At 40.5% G+C, this 23,018-nt stretch overlaps 1 protein-coding gene across 1 annotated transcript; it reads left to right on the top strand.

Moving 5' to 3' along the window:
• The first annotated feature begins 20,311 nt into the window (after window positions 1-20,311).
• Window positions 20,312-22,623, top strand: SCRG1 (stimulator of chondrogenesis 1). Its single transcript, XM_062616914.1, is given in 3 exon segments — window positions 20,312-20,589; window positions 20,592-20,653; window positions 22,201-22,623. Coding segments are annotated over 3 exon segments (294 nt in total). The 5' UTR covers window positions 20,312-20,412; the 3' UTR covers window positions 22,256-22,623.
• The last annotated feature ends 395 nt before the right edge of the window (window positions 22,624-23,018 follow it).

Below are 23,018 nucleotides of genomic sequence, written 5' to 3'. Positions count from 1 at the left end.
CCAAAGTATGTAAGTACCTGCTTAATTTGAAACAAGCGGTTTCAGCAGGACTATTCACAGCACATAAACCGGGCACATGTGTCATTCTCCATAGCATGGGAGCCCAGGACTGCCACTTCTGACACCTTCAGCATGATTGAAATTGTTCTTCCCCGAGGCAGAGGGAGTTTTGCTGTCACTGACTTTCAGGGATGCATCAAACAAGGCTGGATGCTCCTCTCCATGCCTCCAGAGGCATTTGCCATTCAGGGTTACAGATGGATTATACTAAGCTTTTCTGCTTCTTAACACAATTAGGGGACAGGGTGAGGAAAAAGGAGGTGTCCCTCACCCACAGTGGGGCTCACAGCAGTGCTGCATGCACTTCCTGTCCTTCTCTGCTGAAATGAAATCCTCCTGCAAGCCACTGGAGCACCATCATGCAGGTCTTACTATACACCTGTAGAGGTAATCATGGAATTAAAGCGTTGACATGCTTTTTATGAAACAAAAATGTGCTTGTTGGTTGGAGTATGACTTGTGGGAGGGAGCAGGCAAGTAGCAGTAGAAGGGAAGCCAGGGAAAGCAGCCAGATAAGAACTTTTTTTAACCTATTTTTAACAATTTGCCCAGCCAATACCGTATGTTTTATACATGGGTGTCATAAAATTGGTGAATATTAATTCTGCACTTTTGGAACCTCCTTGTCTTTTTTTTTCCCCTGACAATTACAATTTTAAGTCAAAAAAACAAAAAGAAAGGGAAAGAGAAACGGATAAATATGAAAAGCAGCCATTCTAAAGCATATTTTATTAGACCACTAGTATATGCCTCAGCTATATAGAGGAGCAAATTTGAACTCGAGGCAAGAATTCATAGCCTACTAAAACGCATATTGTCACTTCTTAAAGATATAGTCTGTAATATTTATACTTCCAATTAGTAAAGACAAAGTGTTTGGCAAATGCAGAGAATACAAACGCATTTCATATATGGCACAAATGCATTTCATATATGGCAGTGCATATGCTGCCAAATACTTCTGGCCTATATCACCAAATTAAATTATGCTTAATTTGGAACCTATCTAGGTTCCAGATTTGTTTTTAAGGAAAATATACACACATATACATCTATATATACGTTTCCTAAGATAACCATAATCCTGTGTACAATACACTAACATTTATAAGATTTTTTTTCAATTATTACTGATAAACAGAGATAGTTTTCCTTACAAGTCTTAAAATGCATGTACCCCATGTAGTTCAAACTAGGACAAGACAAATCAAATATGGCTCAAGAGCAAATATAGGTACATGCAATTCTTAAAGCTATTTTTATCTATTATCCTGACATTCTCTCCTGTGTGGGCGATTGTTTTGTCTGTTTGTGTTTTCTCTTTTTGCCTTTTTTTTTTCTAAGCCTGGAAACTGCCACAGAAAAGTCTGGCAGCTATAACCTCCAGCTAACTACTAGCAAATGCTAACATGCTGTAAAGTGGAACATTTATACAAGATCCATCTGGTGCATACAAGTAGGAATCCAAGATTTAAAGCCGTTACACTGTGTCTGTGCATTTACACCTTCACCAAAGTTGGCAAAAAGAGTAGATTTTACCCCATGACTCCACTAGTAAAAGGAGGGGTGTGAAACATGTGCTGACCTATGCTCCTCTGTCCAATTGTAGTTATTATATACTGCTCTTTTGCATGTTACATCCTAGGCTTCATGCCAGGAGTAAATTAGTCCAGTCCTGAACTCACCTATCAGGAATTAAATAGTACAAGAGTGAAACACGCCTATAAAGTATTAGAGTAGCTGAGCATTTTCTTTTGATCAGTCTTACAGGTTTAAAAGGGCAGTCTGCCGGGTCTGGTAAAACCAGCAATACTCCCATCAAAAGGATGTCTCTGCTGACTCTTTTTGCTATAACTGAAGAGTATGGAGGGAAAAATGGCTTTGAGCTTTTTTGTTATTCTTCATGAAGCTTAGGGTTGATCAACCATATGCTTAACATTTTAGTATTTTTCTGCTTGGTACATTCCCATCACCTCAGAACAGACTGTCTGCAATATTTTGCTTTATTTCTATACAGGAGGTATATAGGAAAATATGCAGAAATGAAAAAAGGTAATCCCGAATTAATGATAACCATAGCCATCGTCAAACTAAAAAAAGGGGGAGGAGGGGCTGGGTGTATAGACTGAAGGAAAAGGATGCATATACCCTAGGAGTGAAATTCAGGTTTCTGTTGGGAAGCAAACCGCGATACTTAAGGCATTCATTAATGCCCTCTGCCGTCTGTCTTTGCGAATTTCAGTGAAAATTGACCGCCTCTCCGTGAGAAAAGCACCAGTTCTGGAAGCCATTTAGGATAGCCGAGATTTCTTGGTTTGTGCGCATTTCCTCACCTGCAAGGAGCAGCGAAGCTGTAGCTCCGCTTTACCGCATCATGCAATGATTTCTGCCCAAACTCCCCAAATTCTAGCCCGTTCTCCTCCCGGCACGGTTCCTTCCTCGGGCTGGTCATTTAAACACCAGGTGGCACCAAATAACAAGTTTCAATAGCCTGGCCTTTTTTTTTTTTTTTTTTTTTTTTATTAAAAGAAGTTGGTGGAAAGGTCTCACGGAAACGTGCAATAATGTAAAAAGAACACCAAACAAACAATAAAGTCAAACAAACAGAGAAAAAACCTCCAAAACAAATCCCAACACAACCAAACACCGAAACCTCAAGAAACCCAAAACCCTAGAACCACCAATTCTCAGCCTGAATCAGGGGTGAATACACCAAGAGCAATGCTTCCATCTAGACAGAGATGGGGAGAGACGGCAGGGCAGCCAGGCAGCCCAGGCTCTACCTGCTCATCCTGGGACCTGCCAGCAGTAACTATCTCAGTAGCTCACAAGAAACATATCCCTCCTAATTAACTGCTACAGACTTACCAGGTTTTTGAGTGGGGGTCTCCTTACCACCAGTGTGCCGTGGCTCAACCTCAAAGAACACTCCAATGAGAGCAAGAGAAGAGCATGTCTCTATCTCCTTGATCGTTCTCCCCATCTTTGGGGGGTTTCCCAAAGCTTTCTCCTCTTGAGGCTGACCAAACCCAGCCCCTCCTCACACATCAATGTCTCCAGTCCCCAAACCACCCTGGCTGCTCTCTACTAGCCTCTTTCCAGTTTGCTGCCTCCCCCTGGGACTGTGGAGCCCAAATCCAGGTGTAGTACCCCAGATGCAGCTGCATAAGCATGGGGAGGGGAATAACCTCATGTTCCTATAGCTCAGTAGATGTCAGGCACTGAGGAACAGACCTGGCTCATGCCCAGCATGGTCTGCCAGCACCCACATGTCTTCTGCTGCTAAACTGACCACAGCAGGTCCACCTCCTGCCTGTGCTGGTGCAAGGTGTTACTCAAGCCCTTGTGTGGGTCTGTGCATTGTCGTTACTGAACATCTTGAGGAGGCTTGTTTCTCTTGTTTAATAAAACCAGAAATAACTGGATTAGGAAAATATTAAGTAACCAGGACAAACGCAGAGCACCTTACCTTATCTCTATATTGATCACAGTGAAGTTATTTCAAATTTTCATTGATAGGCTCAATAAAGTTATTCTGGTTGGAGTTTCTGTATGCGTCTGTGCAAAAAAAGCACACCTGAGGACCACCATGTAAGTTGTTGAGAAGCCACGGTACTGCTGCAGGTGGATTTCCAAACTAGGGGAAAAGGAATCCTGATTACACACAGTTAATACAGTTATCTGAATAACCACCTTTTATATCCCACAGGTGCTCAATCTGATGCCAATTACCTAATTTTGTTTCCTTTGAGGGAAGCAAAGAGGAGAGATTGATTAGAATATATATACTTCCATCTTGCCAAAGGACAGAGGTTGCTCTTAAACTCATAAGGAGAAACTTAACCTTCAAGCTCCCTCAGCTTCCCCCAGAAGTTCAAGCTGTTATTAGAGATTTCCCACCAGGTGAAGCGTGGATAACCCAGCTGTGGGGAGGGGGCAAGATGTGACCTGTGGGTACCAGCTCTTACAGGCTGGGCATCCCCAAAGCGTCAGGGCAGAGCAGCAGGGAAGCACCCATATTCTCGTCAGCTGTGCAGAGGGAGGCAGGATAAAATACACCATATTATCTACAGAAATATGTATGTTCATACTATACACACATGCTGTATGACCATTATGCTGGCAAACTAATCCTGTGGACAGGTTCACAATTATCACAATGTAATTTCTCATGGCAATAGGGTGTGATTAGCACAATCAGAACAGGCAAAAACCCAGCAGGAAGTCACAGACATGTCCCAACTCTCTGATCAACTAAAAAGATTATGTACAAGTCAAGCTTTAACTAAAAACTAAAAAAAAAAAAAAAAATTTTAAAGGAGAATTCATTTTGAAAAGCATTAAACAGTCTAAGAAATGTCCATTAGGAAAGCCAGTTCTGCACTGTAATACTTACCACTGCCTTTTGCAGCTGAAGCTGTCCAAAGTTAATTACAGAAACCTCACTGCTTTCTGATACAGTAACAAGTTACATTTTCTATGCAACGTGTTTCCTGCGATGCCTCCTTTTTCCTTCCCAATTTACACTGCTGGGGTATAATTCAAATCAGAGGTTCCTGTCAGGTTCTCTGTAAGATAGACATCAGACCTTCAACTAGACCATGAACCTTTTAAAATACTTTCTATCATAATGAGCAATCAGGCAGTAGTCTTGAATTTCATGTTCTTAAATGGCAGAGTTGGCGTGAATCCTAAATTCAATAGCATTAGGGGCATTCTTTTTCTCCACCGCTGAAGAGACAAAGTGCATTGCTGTAACTTCCTTCCTCTAAGTAGAGGCTCAGGAAGGATGGAAGGAGTGATGCAATTTTGCAAACTTCAGACTTAATGTCTGCATGTCAGGATTACTGCTTAGGGTGGTGATGATGGTGGGTGTAAGAATTGAATACCAGCTTCAGTAAATGATAACTTTTTCATTTTCTTCTGTGGCAGTTGCATTGTTCTCTGCTGGCCATTAATATCTAAAGCAAGTCACGATTTTGGTTATGTTTTTACTTTTGACAGGATGAAAAAAAAGTTAAAAAGATCTATTTTTTAATAATTCCTTATTAGCCAAATCTCCAGTTCTCTGCTAATCAACTTCTCCTGCTTTTCAGAAGAGATCGATGTTTAATAACATACGCATTTAACTACCAGAATGCATGCCTGAAAATATGTTTAAAAAAATTAGTGCTTTTGAGTCACCACTAAATCATTAGCATGTAAGCTGCAAATTTAATCAGTAACAGGCCACAGTTACAAAAGAGCTTAATTACTTTAATCTAAAACTGTGATTCAAAACTCTTTTTACCCAAAGCCTAGCATTCCTCCCAGTGCTAACCCTCAGGACCCAGACCAGGGCTTTGTGCCATGTTTCATGAAATAGCTCATCCACCATGACCACAAGGATCAGCCTGGTTGGAACTGGTCACGCTTCAGTTTGGCCATCTTGAACTGAGGTATCTGATCTGCAATTGCCAGCTCATCTTACCTGTAGGGGAGACAAGTTATTCTCCCCTTCTTCCCTTCCATAAACAGAAAAGCAATTATGCAAAGCACAACAGCTGCCAATTTTCCTATGCAAACTATATCTGACTGCTTAGAGCACTCTCTTAAGCTGCAAAGAAAGGAATTGCCTCTCCTATCTTGGTAAAGTTGGCTAACACTGAACTACGGTTCTCTACCCAGCTCAAGCAAAGAGATCAGATTCCTGCTTTTTTTTCCAGTGAGAAAGTTTCAGCTTCTCCCTCCAAAAACTACTGGGCTATGAGGGCTCTTAAAACCCCCAGTATATTTAATAAGAAAGATTTCACATGATGAATACAGCCACAGACTTTAGATCTCCCTGAACTGTATTGTCTTTCTCTGCTCATCTTCTTTCTCTGCTTTTTAATCTCGTGCAGGAACACCTTCTCCATTCATCTGGCAGCAGCATTACCTTTTATGGACTAATCTTTCTGCACAAAACTTTTTTGTTAAAAGACTCATTTCATAGAGCAAGTCATCAAGGAAGGAAGTTCCTCACAGTTCCTACCTACCCATCCCATGCATCTTGCATACCTTTAATGATGATAACAGACCAAGGGCGTATGTTCAAAGGAGCTGGTATAGGGAAGCATTATCCCCATCCTCTGTTAGGCACCCTGGGCAGAACCAAGCCTTGGGGTTTGCATTTCAGATAAATCCAAGTCACTGAGCAGCCAGTGCCAAACAACACATAAATGACATGTACCTTCTTCAAAGCACAAACTGGCAACATAAAAGCCTAAAGAGGTATGTGATGCCTACCAAAGTGACTTCTTAAGAAAAATTGTTACCTACTTAGTGACTGTGACCAGTCAGGGATAAGTTGTGGTTACTGGAAGGCAGGTTTATTCCAATTCATAATGCACCGTTGGTATGTTGCTATGGTGTGCTGCAAACAACATTCGGAGTTTTACAGTTTAATTACTTGTGGGGGGTGGTGGTGTTGTCCGAGCTTTACATGTGATAGGACAGCAATAAGAATGGAATAGTGAAAAAAAAAAGACAAAAAATGGAGCAAATCAGCTATGCTTACGTTTATTTTTCACATTAAATTAGGCTCATCATTAAGTAGCACAAGAGCAGAAATGAATCCTTATCCAAAAAGAGAACTTACCAAGTCATTAATTACATAAAGATGTACCATGGAGAAGGCAAGCAAAGAAAAGGGCATTACAATAAACACTGCAGGAGTATTCAAGCCAGAGAGTCTTCACGCTTTTCAGCAAATCCAGCTTTATAGTATACAATTAACAATGAATTACATTCCTATTGGATAACGAAAAGCCCTCAAGAACTGGCAGAATGAGGACTAGGATTTAAGTAAGCCTTCCTATGTTTTTTCAGTTGGTGAGAAAGCAAACCCAAGATATTTAATGCAAACAGCTTTCAAGCATGAACTCCTCATGATGAATTTATAAATGGGAATATTCACCACCTAGAAGTCAGTTATTTTTAAGCACAGATTTGTCAAACTGAATAAACTATTTTAGTGACTGTGCTGAGACAGCCTATGTTTCAGGTCCCTGAATTGTGTGTGCTAATGTGCTGGTACTGACAAAAGCAATCTGGTAAAACTGACTCAGAATTAATGAAGTTCAACAGTAAGGAACAGCTTTGGCAAGAGGGGTTAAATGCAATTACAACTCAAGGAATCATCATTACTTGAGTTCTGAATCCCAGGGAGACGGTCCCATTACAGGACAACAAAACAGACAAAAATATGTAAGAAACAGGGAACTGGTTAACCTTTTGAACTGATTAACCAGCACTCTTTAAAGAACATGCCTCAAGAAACGTGAAGAATGCTCACACTTGGGTTGTCACCTTGTCACAGAAAGGTTTGTCTGTGGTTGTTTCTGAAGTATTAAAAAAGAGCTCATAAACACCCCACCCCCCCCAAAAATTATTAATCATCTAGTGGGAACTCTGCTGTAAATGTATGCCACAAAGACAATTAAACTTTTATGCTGTGATATATAAACAAAAGCCAAGATGGAACTGTTTTTATAGTTTATTTTATAGCTTTCTTGCAAATATGGTGATGGAATTTTTTAAGGAAAAAGATAGGTCCTCATTAATTTGGTGGTGACAGGCTAGGGCAATACATACGCTATTAATTTCACATAAACATTTACATCAATATACACAGCATTCTCAGGTCAAATTATTTTTGTATTTTCCATGTGTTGGGTATATATTAAGCTTAACTGGTACCAAAGTTGCTGAAGACAGCAGCAAATTGCTTCATAGTTTCTGCTTTATGCAAAATTGTCCTTTTTCTTGAGCTACTGACTGTCAAAACATGCTGAACTCTACTAGGTCTAAACTGAAGAGTTGCATAATGTTTACCTAACACTCAGCTGTCAGGTCTTGCTAATACAATCAAGGGTCTGTGCAAAGATTATAAAGTAATAATTCAGTTCCAGATACTCTGAATAAGAAGCTTTTAAGTCTCCATTGAACCAGGGACAGCCTGGAAAGCATTTCTGACTATTCTTTGGATTAAGTTCTCAATCATCCCAGTGAATCAAGGTAGACTGTGTAAGAAGTAGCTGAGGACCTATATATACAGATATATTAGACATCTCATGAAAGATACCTTGCAAGGATGTATATTCTTATCAAACCTTGAAAATCTACTGTAAGACTTGACATACTCAATGCAGCATCAAAAGCTCTGGAAATTCTTTACAGTGGTGACAAGAAACTTTCAGCAATGAAGCAGTCACGTAAGTACCCTTGAAGGAGTTACCAAAAAACTGTTCCTCACAGAAACCGAAGTACAAATATAGTCTTTATCGACTTAAGGGTCACCAAAAGAGGCATATGAAAATATCAGCATATGACTTGCTTTTCCAATTTAATTAGGGTCTATGAATACCGCGGAAATAAAATAGTATCAGAAAAGTAAGGCTCTTGACTGTAACAACCCCGGAGAACAATGTGAAAGGTATTCATTGCAAGTTGTATACCTCAACAAGAGAATAATCATCATCCCACTCTGCTTCTGTTCAGCAATAAAGATTGATAAGCTGATTTTCACATTTCCACAAATAACATTCCCTTGTGGATTTTTCTGGGTTATAATGATAGTAAACCGCAACAGTAAACGTTCCTTCATGGTTAGAGCTGATTAAAAATGAGCTGCACTGACATATATTACAAATAAGACCACATTATTTGTCTCTGGTGAGTGTCAAGTCTAATAGCCTTCAAAAAAGTTTTGCTACCCGAAAGTCTAGGAAGCAGTCTTTCTCAATGTCAGCTATGACTGCAATCTGTAGCTTGTACGCATAAGACACTGATGTTTTGACTTGTTGTTTTGAGTCCAGAATAACAGTCTGGATTCAAAAGTGATTTTAGTAAAATTCTTCTTTATTCATTACAGTACAGTACATTCCCAGGCAGTATTTAGCCCAGGGCCTCTGGCATACTTTAGACAGCCAGCCCTTCCAGGAGTAAAGCACGCTGTCTCACTTCTCACAGAGAAGGCCCAAAATGGGGTTGTGGTGATGTTTCTCTCTCCATCTCTGTCCTTTAATAGAGCCATATCTGTCTAAGAACCAAGGATCTACCTGGTTTAGATATATTAAAAAGGGCCGCAGAATGTTGTATCTACCAAGAGCAGTAATGCTTGGATGAAACATCTAAATGCCTTGTGTGGGGCTTCATTTGGGGTACATGCATAGGTGTAGCTAACAAGTCTCCAAAGTCTTCATCTCACAAGATATGAAACAAATGGCAGCATACACAGTCACTCGCCACAGTGCAGGGAGGTTGCTGTTCTCAGAGAGCATCTGGGCTATGACCTGATGAAAAGTGATAGGGACTGATAAGGAGTCAGCAAACAAAAAATGTGTTTTGTCAAACCACAATTACATGAGCTTATTCAAGATGGTGCACTCAGTGCAAGTGATTAGAGTGCTGGAGCCTGTGCTGAACTGCAAACTGACTTCCATTTGTGCATGGGGCTGAAATCACAGAGTAGTTAAGGTTGGAAGGCACCTCTGTTGCAAGGGACCTCTGGAGACTTGCTAGTCCAACTCCCCAGCTCAAGCTGGGTCAGCTATAGCAGGTTGCCCAGTTGTCTATTCAGATAGGTTTCTAGTATCTCCAAGGAGGTCTCCACAGCCTCTGTGGGCACTGTGACCATCCTCATAGGTAAAAAAGTTCTTTAGATTTTGAAATGGAATCTCCTGTATCCCAGCTGGTGCCCATTGCCTCTTGTCCTGTCATGGGGCACCACTGGGAAGAGTCTGATTTTAACATTACCCAAACCCCACCAGGTTTTTTTAGATAGATAAGATCTCTACATTTTCCTTTCTCCAGGCTGAAGAGATCCAGCTCTCCCAGAGTCTTTTTGTACAATAGATATTCCAGTCGTTACTTACCTTTGTAGCTCTTCACTGGACTCAATCTAGTTTGTCCACATCTCTTTCATACTAGGTCACCTGGACCTGGATCCAGCACTCCCGGTGTGTCTCACCAGTGAAGAGCAGAGGGGAGTGATCACCTCTCTCAACTTGCTGGTAACACTCCTAATGAAGGCCAGGATACTGTTGGCTTTCTTTGCTGCAAGGGTCCATTGCTGGCTCATGTTCAACCTGGTGCGCACTAGGACCCTCAGGTCCTACACTCCAAAGTTGCATTCTAAGTTGGTTCCCAGCCTGCCCAAGTGCATGGCATGCAGGACTTTGCACTTGCTTTTGTTGAACATTGTGCTGGTTTTGACAGCCTATTTCTTCAGTCCCTTTGAATGGCAGCCTAACCTTTAAATGTATGGTTTCCCTCCTCCGCTCCTGTTCTTTGCAAGCTTCCTGAGGTTGCCACTTCCTCAATTCTCAGCCATCTCCCTCCCCTGTTGTTCCTTGTTTAAAGCTCTCCTCACCAGGTTGGCCAGCCTGTTGACAAAGATGTTTTTTCCCCACACAGTCAAAGTTGATACTTTCCAGTTGTGTTGTACTGTTGGTGACCACGTGGATGAGCAGCAGAGGTAAAAAGCCTGAGGTCTGGACAAGCCTTTACAGTCTCTCTGCAACGCTCCAGAGCTGAGTGCCCAGCAAGCAGCCTTGAGTAGCATCAGAGTCACCCTGTAACAGACAACAGGCAGTGCCGTGGTCAAGGACTTAAAAAAATCAGTGCGCTATCTGTAATGCTTTTAGTGGTGAAAAAGGAAACCTAAATCAGACTTACAATTAGCAGAAGTTTAGCTTTGGATTTTTTTTGTTTGTTTTGCTTCTTCAATTTTTCTCTTTTAACTACAGAGAAATTAGCACAGGTGTTAGAGGCAAAGGTATCTCTCTGCTTTCTATCAGACTCCTGGCACTAAACAACTTCAGCAGCTGCAGAAGCAGCTGCACACACTCAAGGCCAGGTGCCTTGAAGTATTAACAGCTAAATCCTAGCAAAGCAGTAAAAAATACTCCAAACCAATCCAAATAACCCCTCCAAAAAACCAACCAACCAAAACCTCATCACATTCTGAATCAACAAAGAATCAGACCAGTCATGGATTTTCAGGTGTCAGACAACCAATATCTGTGATGACTGGTAACTGGGAACAGTTTCCCAATTTAGACAAATTTTTCCATAATACATTCAGATTCATTTGCCAGTCTGAGACACCAGACTTTATATTTATACAAAACATTACCTCTTTTGGCCTGTCCGGAATTGATAGTCCATAGCGTCAGCAGGTTCTCGATACATTGCATCCTCTCTGCCTTCACAGAAAAGCAGCAGCAGCCTGAGCATGCCAATAGACCATTGATCTGAGGAAATACACTAGAAGATTACTTTGATTACCCCAGTGCTCTGTGTTGCATATTTTAACCAAGCACAGACTGCAGAAAAAGTTGAGAAAACTAACATCAAAACCAGGAAGACAAAAGTCAGAATGAGAAGAAACAGAGGAGCTCTGAGATTCTGGGAACAGATGCTGGAAGCAGCACCCAAAAATAAAGGCAAGAGACAGAAGAAATGTTGCATGAACAAGAACTGCTGTCTCCCGATTTCTTCAGAACAAACAACGAACAGTGTTCCAGAAAACTCAGATGAATCCCCCAGGCTAATACAGGTACAAGATATAAAGCAAATTATCAGATGCAGGAACTGCAAAGGCAATGATAGAATATTTAACAGCACAAACATTTCCTAAAAACAATCGTCAACAGAACAAAGGACACAAAATTAAAATGACACAAAGTAAAAGCACGAAAAACGTGTTTCAAATACTTCTTTTGACTGACATTATAGACGTTGAGTGATGAAAAGCCTGATATGAGGGGTGCAACGCAAGTTATGTTTGTTTTACATGTGTGAATATTTGCAAAATGAGCATATAAGATCTTTATCCTTACTTAAATACCCATTCTGCTGAAGAGTGACTCCAAGGCACCCACTGTGATCCTGTAAGCAGTTAATGTCTTAGCTGTGCTGGCACTGTCGTTACTGCAGCATTAATTGTCTGAGGTCTTTATGTATCCCTACAATACTTACTTCAATTCCCTTATAATCTTCAAGTACAGAAGGCTTTCCCACTGCATCATCCTTCAAAATCAGGTTCTGAGGTTCCTTACAGATCTTCTCATATAAACACTACGTATTAATGAACCAGCTGACTCATATGTTAAATGTTATCTTCTAAGAAGTTTTAACGTGAGTGGAGGAGCATCAGTATTTCTCACTGTCAGCCTGAAGAGATCTGAGTTTGATACCAGTGATACAATAAGATGCAAAGTGATTTTTGTTTGCAGAAAAAAAGCTAAACCTGTGTGGCTCACATTAAAAACACAAAGCACATTTAGAATGTTGAGTAGCTAAAAAAAAAAAAAAAAAAAGAGAAAAAGAAAAAGAGAGATTATTTTCCCAGAGCACATTATACAAATTTAGTCTAGAGTAATGCTGTATGTCAGAGAGCGCCACACATTTGCAGCTGAATTTCAGTGCTGCCTTTTCTTTCTTCTTTCTCACGCTACCAGGGGCCATTCTCCTTTGAAAACTACTTCTCTCCTACGGATTGCTGCTGCTGCTACTACCCCGTCACCACCCCCTCCTGCCTCCATCTGCCACTGCCTCCTCATGGGCCATCACTTCTTGCTGGCTCCAACAGCTCCAGCCAGGGGAAAAAAATAAACGAAACCACAAAAAAGCATCTGTACTTTGCATCTTACCCCTACTATTGCCATACCTCTTTAGACAGGAATAGGGGGCGTGTACTTCTAAACCATGGTCTCTAACCATAAGGAGTTGAACGCGATTCATGATTCAGTGCCTGAAAACATCATTCATGGAGCTATGGTGGGAGAAGGTAAAAAAACATCAGCTAAACATCAGCTTTGTTAGAACTGTCTTTTTTCAAAATGCAGCAGGGCATTTTCTGAAGGAAATATCCCTCACACACTTCACTTCATAAACAAAACTATTAGTATGCTGGACTGCTGTCCAAACGGGGCTCTCAAAATACCTTCTGGAAACACGGAGTACTCCCTGGAAAACACAAGAGAAATGAAATGGACAGGAAATAAATAAATCTAATACAATTTTATTACATCTTCTCATAAAACCTTCAAATTATCAATATCAAAATTTATTTGCAATTAACTAAAAAGGCATCCAAATTCAGAGCATCAGTACAATATGCTCTCATTCCCTCCTCCAAGTTCTACCCCTGCTTGCCGCCAGTCCTCTGTCTCTGTACAGCCACACCAGGCTCACAGCCTCCTCCTGCAGTACAACGCTGCCCTGGAACAGTGTGTACTCCCAAAGGCATTAGGATAATCTTGTTTAAGGCAAGGACAGCCGTGGCCAGGATCTGCACCAGAAAAACACTTCTGTTGGAAAGCAGAGGCACCGCCAGGCATTTTGTCAGCCTGAAAAGGCAAGAATCTCCTGTTCTGACAGCAGCTGCCCACTGCTACCTCCTCCTTCCTCTTTTAAGTCACCATGCCTGTAACAGAAGTGGCAAAAAAATGTCCTGCCTGACATTTCCAATCTGAATTAGAGGCAGAGGTACAACTATGCATCCTGCTTTCTGCTGTCCCAGCTGCCTATGTCCAGCAGAGAGGGGGTATGCCCAGCTGTATGGGACCACTGTGAGTAGGTGGGTGCAGTTTCAAGAGCTTTGCTTCTAAGCATCTGTGCCTTTCGCATACTCTGCTTGCTGAGGCAGCAGAAGATGGGATGCACATTTCTTATAGATGCCCTAGTTCACTTCTGGCATATGATAAATCCAACTGAACAAGCACCAAGACATCAAATTGTAAACTAAGTCAGTGTCATGGTTTAACTGTTAGAGCTGAACCCAGGACAGTCAGCTAAGCAGAGGCACCTTTTTGTACTCCTAACGAACCTCTGTACTGGAAGCAGCCAAACAGATAGAAAAAAATAAGATTATTTCGAAGCAACATCAGAATCAGAATGATGCAGACCAGAAAATGTGAGAATTACAGCTCAACAGCTAAAGTGCAACCATACTTCTCTATTCACACCACAAAATAGATATAGGAATAGAATTAGGGCCAAATTGCAAGAGAAATATGAGGGCACACACTTCACCCTCATGAGCATTTTCTCATTAATACATAATACCTCAATTCCATCTAAGAAACTCATTATGTGTTTTTATGGTACCAGATTATTTAATTCACTATATTAGACTAAAATTACTTCCTCTGAAATACTGTTCAATGTAATGCTTTACTTCTCAATTAAACAGTTGGTCAGTAAGGAACTTAGTGTGTGGCACTGTTGAGTATACTGCACTAGCAATCTAGTTAAAGTAATTATAGTTTTTTCAATCCTCTCAGTTTCAAAAACCTGAAAGAATCCCAAAGTCAGGAAGTAAAGTATTGCCTGAGATTGTTCTTCTCCGCCCAGTGCAAGATAAGGCATCTGTCCAGCAACCATGTTGTTCTGCCTATGCATTCCTGGGAGCCATCTCCTTCCTGCTCTCTCCAGCCTTCTTATGCTCCACAGCAAGACATATTCTGGATGTTATGCTTTGCTCTCTGAGAAGACACCTTCTCATCTTGGATGAACTAATTGTTTCCTGCGGAAAGGAGGTGTTGATTTTTTTTGCCCCTAGTCTAGCTTGCCAGTGACTGAAAGAGGTAGGTCTTGAAGCCAGCCCATCCTCTGACCCCTCGGTGGACAAGAGAGCCATCAATAGAAAGCAGAAGTCAAGACAAACAAAGAGCTCTTTGTACAGCATCTCCCGTCAGCCCTCCCTCCCTCTTCTCATCCCCACCAGCTCTAGCTCTCTCTGGGCACAACTAAAAAGATACAGCTGCCAAGAAAGTGGACGGGAGTGAAGCAGAAGAGAAAGGTATGTCTTGTTCCTGAAATTATCCTTGTGCACTTGTTCTGCTGATATTAGTTACAGAGTCCAGCATTAGAAATATATACGGAAACATGCAGAAGATTTGGGAGAAGCAGATCTATTGTAGGCAAGAGATGCTCTTCAAGACAGATGCGCAGATACAATCCAGCTAAAGAGAATTCTTTTACTATCTTGCTCTTATTCAAAGTTGGATGCTACATATTAACATCTGAAGTCATTAAACATACTATATTGCCTTCCAGTGCTCAATATTATTGCAAAATTGGTGAATATGGAGAGAGGTGCATTCACATGAATTGCTGTCTTTAAGAAAACAAAATGGGTTTTAATGAGAACTCAGTTTCTGGAAAGAATGATGGTATTGATGGTAATTACAAAGCAGTAATTCACTGAATTCATTCTCAGAGGCATAGTTGCTGTCCTTACAATGCACCAACTGTTCAAGCAAAACAGATTTGAAGGATTTTTCTTTTTTTTTTTTTTTTTATAGAAAATAACTTCATAATATTATCAGTTATGCAGCTCTTGTGTAATGATTTCTTTGGGGTGCCCTAATAAACCCAACTATTACGCACTAACACACAGGCATTTCTGAAATGGAAACTTGACAAATAAACAATAAAAGACATTTTATTTTGAATAGATATTTTTAGCTCTTGAACTTGATGTGCATTAAGGAGTAAATACATATTAATTTCATGTTAAGTGCAAGTTGTTAACCCAGCGCATGCCACTGCACAGACTGGAAAAGATCTTACACCAAAAGTGTATTAATTACATATTCTTTGTTTTCAACATCAGGCAACTGGAGATGCAGCCTGCTTAATAATGCTGGAGGCTATATTTAATGGTTGATAGACCAGACTGTAAATCTTTATCTTTTCCCAAACATGCAGGATCTCTAGAGATGCTGAAATACACATTTTATGCCATTTCTCAGTTTTCACTATTTCTATCCCCTAACGCCTCAGCTCCTACTAATACCATGTGACCTTTAAAGGGCAGCACATCTTGTGAAATATTACTCCATTGTTCTTGGCCAAGAAGGCTGAAACTTGTGTTTTAATCTTTGGTCTTTTCTGACTACCTCTATACCTAGCAGATCCAAAGACTGTATAGTGCCAAATTGCCTGGCAGAGTAATTCAAACACTTTCAGCTGACTGAGCAGAAGGTAGCACTGATTCCTGACTCACTGTGCACATTCCAGAACTAAGCATTTTCCTTTACACAAAACTCCAAATTATTTCAAAGCACTTGTATTCCCAGCTGCACCTGGTCTCCAACTTTACTTACCCCACGTCAAAGTAACCAAAGTAAGTCATTCACTGGAAAGAACTTATGCAAATGCAAGGAGCTTGTTTTCAGTATTTTCAGATGGCTTTACTCCTGCTAGAATTTCAAATAATATAATCTTGATTGAGCAACCTGGTCAGGCCTAGCATGATTGGCATTGCTACCTTTTCAGAAGGCTTTATACAATAAAGAAATGAGAGAGGGCGCTTGAGGCAATGAGTCTTTGAGTCACCTTAGTGATTGGATTTGTTCACCTTAATTCCCTGATCTGTTTTATGAGAAAAGACTGTTTCTGTAGTATGCAAAAGCAGATAAAGTCTTTAACATGCATTTGAAATAAATATGCACGTACTAGCTCGTTGTTTACCCAGGCAATCGGTGACATTCTATCATCTGTGCAATCCTATTTGAGAAAAGAAGTTGCAGCAGTTTGTCAGAAAAAGATGCTGCATCTGAAAGGTCTGCCAAGTTTATCAGCATCGATCCAGTGCAGGGAGATGATGAAACACTTCAGGTCCTTGGCAATCTTTCATCTGCAAATAGGGAGGGTTCTCTCACAGGGAAGAAATAACCTTTTGAAGAAAGATCTTTTGACTAAAAGGTTCCTTTTGGTTATGATCCGGGGAAAAGGAAAAAAAAAAGGCAGAAATAAAATAATAACAAAAATAAATATTTCTTCTGTATAGCAGCAATGCTGAGCATCAGTAAGATGCTTAACTGACCTGTTAGCAAAGCTGTGTATCTGTTGCTCACCAGCATACTGACTTTGCTAATACTGATTTTGGCAGTCACCCACATAAACCCTCTCAACGATGCACTACGGCAGTATCCTGATATATTCAAATGAAAGTAGTGAATTACCTTAAATCATAGGTCATGATTTTTTAATCTAGCAATTTGACAGTTTATAGAAAATCTTCCCATATTCAGGACAGAATGAATTCCTACAGATTTTGAGCAGGCAGGCAGCTGGCAAGAGATTCAAATGAGCATTCCAGCTGAGCTCCAGGTAGGGAAATATCACCCATATCATTAGGAATAAAAACAAACAGCAAAACCTTACACAAGAGCAAGACATCATGAACACCTCGTCCTCAGGGGAAGAACTCACAGAACAATCTAATCACAGGAAACAAAGGCATGAACCCCCAGTTTCCTAAATATCTCTTTCATGGAATTTTTCTTCCATTAAATACTTAAATAATTAAGCTCAATTAATTGAACAGAAGAATGTTAAACTGTATTCCCTGACGTTGGCATTTATCAAGCTATAGTATAAACAAACTTGCTCTCTTTAGGCATTAGGCTTCTCTGAACAGAACCCTCATAACTGCAGTGTTTATACTCCTACAAAATAAAACCATTATTATAATACTATAGATTCTTTACTCAAGACTAAAAAAACAACATTAGGCAAAGTTAGAACAATGTTTACATTATTTGAGAAGTAGTTTTGAGGTCTAAACCTAATAAAGACAGTATGGTTTTCAATACTGCACTCTAAGGTAATTAAAAAATAGATCCCCAAGGCTCCATTACTAGTGGTTTATAGGCATCTCCTTCTCAAAAGCTCAAACACAGATTCATGGAAACTAAAAGGAATTATTCAATGAATTTTGCTTCTAAAACGGAAGTTAAAAAATACACAAAGACTTATTTTCACTTTTTAATATTTTATTTGGCTACTGGTGTTCAAAAAACAAATTTGCTCAAAATCCCATGGAAAAATATAATTGAAGAGCATCAAGGTGTCATATTTTATCCCTGCTACAAATTTAAATTCCCAGATTTTCTTACAGTCTCTGGCATGTCATTCACTGGCCGAAGGAATGGGAGATTGGAAAGATAGCTATGGTGGTGGTACAGCTACACAGGAAAAATAACTACAAACCCCAGTAAAAGTATACATTTAATAGCTTTTTGTTTGTTTTTAAGGGTGATCTCAAGAGCTGAAAAAAGTAACCCAAGTGGGACTCCATTAATTGGCTTTTATAACGGGCGTGCCTTATTTTTTTTCTTATCTAGATAATAGTTCTGCCATCTTGCCTTCGCTCAGACATTGCCTTATGCCAAGTTATTTTTGGGTTAGTCTAGAGCAGCCTGTTCTTCAGCCTCACAATAAAGACTACAGCCAGCCCATAAATAACACTGTAGTGTTAGGGGATTGACACCAAAGTGCCAACAGGGTGAAGGGCAGGAAAGTCTTCCTTCATAAAATGGTTAAGCTTGAAAGTGACCTTAAAGATCATCTAGTTCCAACTCCCTGCCACAGGAGAGGACACCTTCCACTAGAAAAGGTTGCCCAAGGCTCTGTCCAACCTGGCCTTGAACACTTCCAGGGATGAGGCATCCACAGCTTCTCTGAGCAACCTATTCCAGTATCTCACCACTGTCACAGTAAAGAACATTTTATTTATATCTAATCTAAACCTACCTTCTTCCAGTTTTAAGCCATTCTCCCTTGTCCTGTCACTACATGCCCTTTTAAAAAAAGTGCCTCTCCAGATTTCTTGTAACCCCCCTTTAGGTACTGGAAGCTGCTCTAAGGTCTCCCCTGAGCTTTCTCTTCTCCAAGCTGAATAACCCCAGCTGTCTCAGCCTGTTTCCACAAGAGAGGCACACCAGCTGTAGGTGGTCTCCTCTGGACTCACTTGAACAGGTTCACTTCCCTCTTGTGTTAGGGGCCCTACAGCTGAATGCAGTACTCCAAGTGGGGTCTCATGAGAGCAGAGAAAAGGGGCAGGATCACCTCCTTCGACCTGCTGGTCACACTCCTTGGGATGCATCCCAGGATACAGTCGGCTTTCTGGGCTGCAAGCGCACACTGAAGCCATTCATATTCATTTTCTCATCAACCAACACCCCCAAGTCCTTCTCTGCAGGGCTGCTCTGAATCTTTTCTCTGCCCAACCTGTAGCTGTGCCTGGGATTGCTCTGACCCAGGTGTAGGACCTTGCACTTGGCATGGTTAAACTTCATGAGGCTGGCATCAGCCCACCTCACAAGTGTGTCAAGGTCCCTCTGGATGGCATTCCTTCCCTCCAGTGTATCAACCGAACCGCACAGCTTGGTGTCATCGGCAAACTTGCTGAGAGCACACTCAATCCCACTGTCCATGTTAATGACAAAGGCTTGAGGCTAACACAAGTATGGTGAAGAGCACTCAGGGAGAGCTCACCATCACTTTGTGTTGGTTTTCAGAACAGAATTCTTAGTTAAATTCAGTAAGATAATAGACCCCTTACATTCAAGCATGAGGAAAGGTAAAAGCCCCATTCTCTTTCCTAAGACCAATAAAGTCTAGGTTGAAGCATTGCTCCAAATGTCAGTTTAAAAGCAAATACAATTCAAAGGTGTTATCAGAAGCTTTGTGGCATGGCCAGGGTCTGTGCAAAGCAGCACAGAATAGCACAGCAAGCGTTAAATGAGCTCATGCAGATGACAGAAAGCCTAGTCACCGACAGGAGAGTATTGTAAGGGATAATTTATCCCACCTTTTACAAAGCCAATTAAATCATAATGACCTCCTGCAGCAAGACTCAACTAAGTAGGTTGCAGTACCAAAAAAAGATAGAAAACAAGAGAGGAAATTCTCAGTAATGAAGTATCATACCAGAGCCTGCAGTCCAGGACAGTGGCACCTGGCAGCCCTGCAGAGAGCTTCAGCTCTCCTTGCTGTTGTTAATGCTTCAGCTTCTCCAGCAGCCCATGTTGGAGCATTCAGTCAGCATACATTTTTTCCACAACTTTGATGGGGAAAGATAGTATTATTTTTATGTGAGTGACTCCTGTTTGGAGAAGCAACACAGCGAGGAAGGCAAGGAAACACAGCCAGACCTTTTCCCCTGCTTTAGTAGCAATCGATAGAGTCACTCACACCACTGAGAGAACATAGCCAGCTCAAAGCAATTTTCTCAAGGTGAGAGGCCACAGAAACAACAAAATTGCCAGCAACAGAAGCTCCAATTCCCAATGAAAGGATTCCCAAGGTTGTACAGAAAGTAATGAATATCAATTCTGCTGCAATATTATTTACCTCCTAGGAGAAAACACTCTCCAGCACTCAGGCTCAAGCACCTCTAAAAGTTCACAGGAAAAAATGACAACAGAGAGATGCAAGCCAGAGAGCAAACTGGGGGATCTATTCAGCAGCTATACCGGGGTCATGTACCTTATTTCTCTTTAGCACCCTGCCACAGGAAGCTTGGTAAAAATGAAGATGGTCTCAGTGCTGCTTCTGCTGAGCACCCTCCTGGGTACCCCTGCGGCACCTTCCCGGCATCCTTCTTGTTACCGGAGAGCCCTCAAAGACCACAGCTGTGACAGCATGCCCGATGGCACAGAGAACCTTCGCCAAATCGATGATGGTCTGCAAAATCATTTTTGGGAAGGGAAGGGAAGGGCTGTGACATGATCTGTTACTGCAGCTGGAATGAATTGCTCTGCTGCCCGAAGTAAGACCACACTCATTTTATATAAACCCGTACTGTTCTGTGTGACTGCTAATTATATATCCATCATTTTACATGATGGAATAAGCAACCATTTTAAAGAAATGCATCACCTCACATAGTTTGAAATAATATTGAGAGAGCCAATTACCTACTCCACCGACAGTTTTCAGGTTTTTTTTTCCAGTGTCTCACCTAGGACTTGCTTATGGTGTAAACCTCCATATCCTATTATAGGGGACTTCAGCGTTTAAATCACCCAATTTTTTACTCTTCTGTTTGATCTAAACTGAGCATGATAACTACATCATATCCTTACTCACAGCACTTTGCAAAGATTTCAGGACCATAAACAAAACTATTAGATTTCTGTTACACATTGAAGAACTATATTGCTATTCTAAGGCATATGCACATATGTCAGTTGAATAAATGATTCTGTAAAGACAGCTGTTTAAAGTAGGAAAGCAAAAAAGGAGAACAGAGGTTCACAAATGCCTGCAAGGGAGGGTAAAGATTTAGCTCAAGAACATAAACACTTCTTCAGCTCGCTGGCACTGCTGACAAAGCTGAATGGTGAAGTTCTCGCTGAACATGGGTTTTGCTGTTGTTGTTTTACAGAAAGAATGTACATCGCAACAAAATTAATATTGAGTTAATAAACACCACCGGCCCATATTGGCTTGAAGTAATAAAATGTATTAAGATGTATTATTTAATTCAGCTTTCCAGCAACATCTTTTATTCAGGAAATTTGATAAAAAATACCAACACTGCAAAACTTACTAATGCTTCAGGGACACTAGAATGTAATGGCATTATACAGGCAAGCAAAATTTACTTTTAATATGTGCTCCTCTTACGACACAAGTTTCTGATGTCCCCTAAAATCCAATAAAAGGCAACTTTTCAGCACTCCTGTAGGGGACTATGTCTGAACCAAGTGGGAATGACTTCTGCAGCTACAAACCTCATGTTCAAAGTGAACACAGTTTAAATAAGTTTTTCATATTTTACTTTGCCTAAAACTAGCTATGGTATCCTCACCCTGAAGCACACTTTTGGTGTCTAGTTTCAATCTCTGAACTGTGAGCAGCCTAATAAAACCTCTTACTTTGATACAAATACATAAGGTTTTACTTGAACCATCCTGAGGTACAGACAACCTATGCTGCAGGACTGCTCTCAGGACAAATGCACTAAACAGTACACATGTGCATGCTGAATGCATGCGCATGCTTTTTTAATATAATATTATGTATTTTATAAGTTTACTTTCTCAAAGATAAAATTCCAGGGTGGAGTCTGCACTGTTCAGGCAATAAAATGTTTTGCCATCTCTTCCAGATCAGGCCAGCAGAGGTAGAAATGCAGTATCTACATCTAGACCTGCAGTTGGATGTGCATTGCTGCAAGTGCAACCCATGAACACAGTAATCTTATGTATACCCCATCATAAGCTAAAAAGTCAACAACTAGACATGCATGCCATGTTAAAGCTCTGATAACCCAATGATCTAATTATTGAAATATCTGATAATATCTTTCAGGGATATTTTCTTTGGACCAAAGATATCTTTTGTGATACCCTGCAACAATCAGTGATGGATATAAAGTCTGCCAGTGAAGACAACAGACATCATTCTACAGTCACATAACAATGCTTTCAAAGGAGAAAACAAAACCACCACCTCAAAAAAAAAAACATTCTAACTGCAAGACAGTGCCTCTTTTTACACTGTACAAAAAAAAATTTTCTATACCTTTTCATAATCTCAAATATGTAAAAAGTTCTCCTTTCGAATCTGATAGCTGACTTAAATTCCCATAATGGTGTAAAAGACTGTACAAGCTCATAATGCTTTCTAATATTCACCCTGCAGCAAAAAGCCTAACTCTTGTTACTCAGCCCAACATTCTCAACAACAAGTCTGGATGAAGAAACTTCAAGCCTAAGCCTTCATGTCATTAGAAAGGTGACTCTTGTAGCAACTCACTGCTGTACAACTTCCTATTGCTTTGCCATCACACACTTAATGCTGCTTTAAGCTGAAACTACTCCGTCTCTGGCACTTCTGCAGACAGGCTCCCACAGTCTATCTAAACATCTTAAAATTACATGCACCTACAAAAGGCAAAATTTAACATTTAAAAATTCCATGGGGTGAAGGTGTGGAGGGAAGCAGGCAAAATGCACATTACTAGTCCACTAAAGCAGATTTATATGTGTAAGTGGTCACCTGCATTAACTATGCACTCTGTAAAACCTTAAATTGCTTAACATTGAACATTAAGATTCTAGGACACTTACAATAGCATATATATATATATATGTATCTCCAGAAAGACATCTAAAGAAGACAGGACT

This window comes from Pezoporus occidentalis, unplaced genomic scaffold (assembly GCF_034315485.1).
Source record: "Pezoporus occidentalis ecotype Australia unplaced genomic scaffold, CSIRO_AGI_Poc_V1 ctg1, whole genome shotgun sequence".
Lineage (NCBI taxonomy): Eukaryota > Metazoa > Chordata > Aves > Psittaciformes > Psittacidae > Pezoporus > Pezoporus occidentalis.
This window is presented reverse-complemented; position numbering and strand designations above follow the sequence as displayed.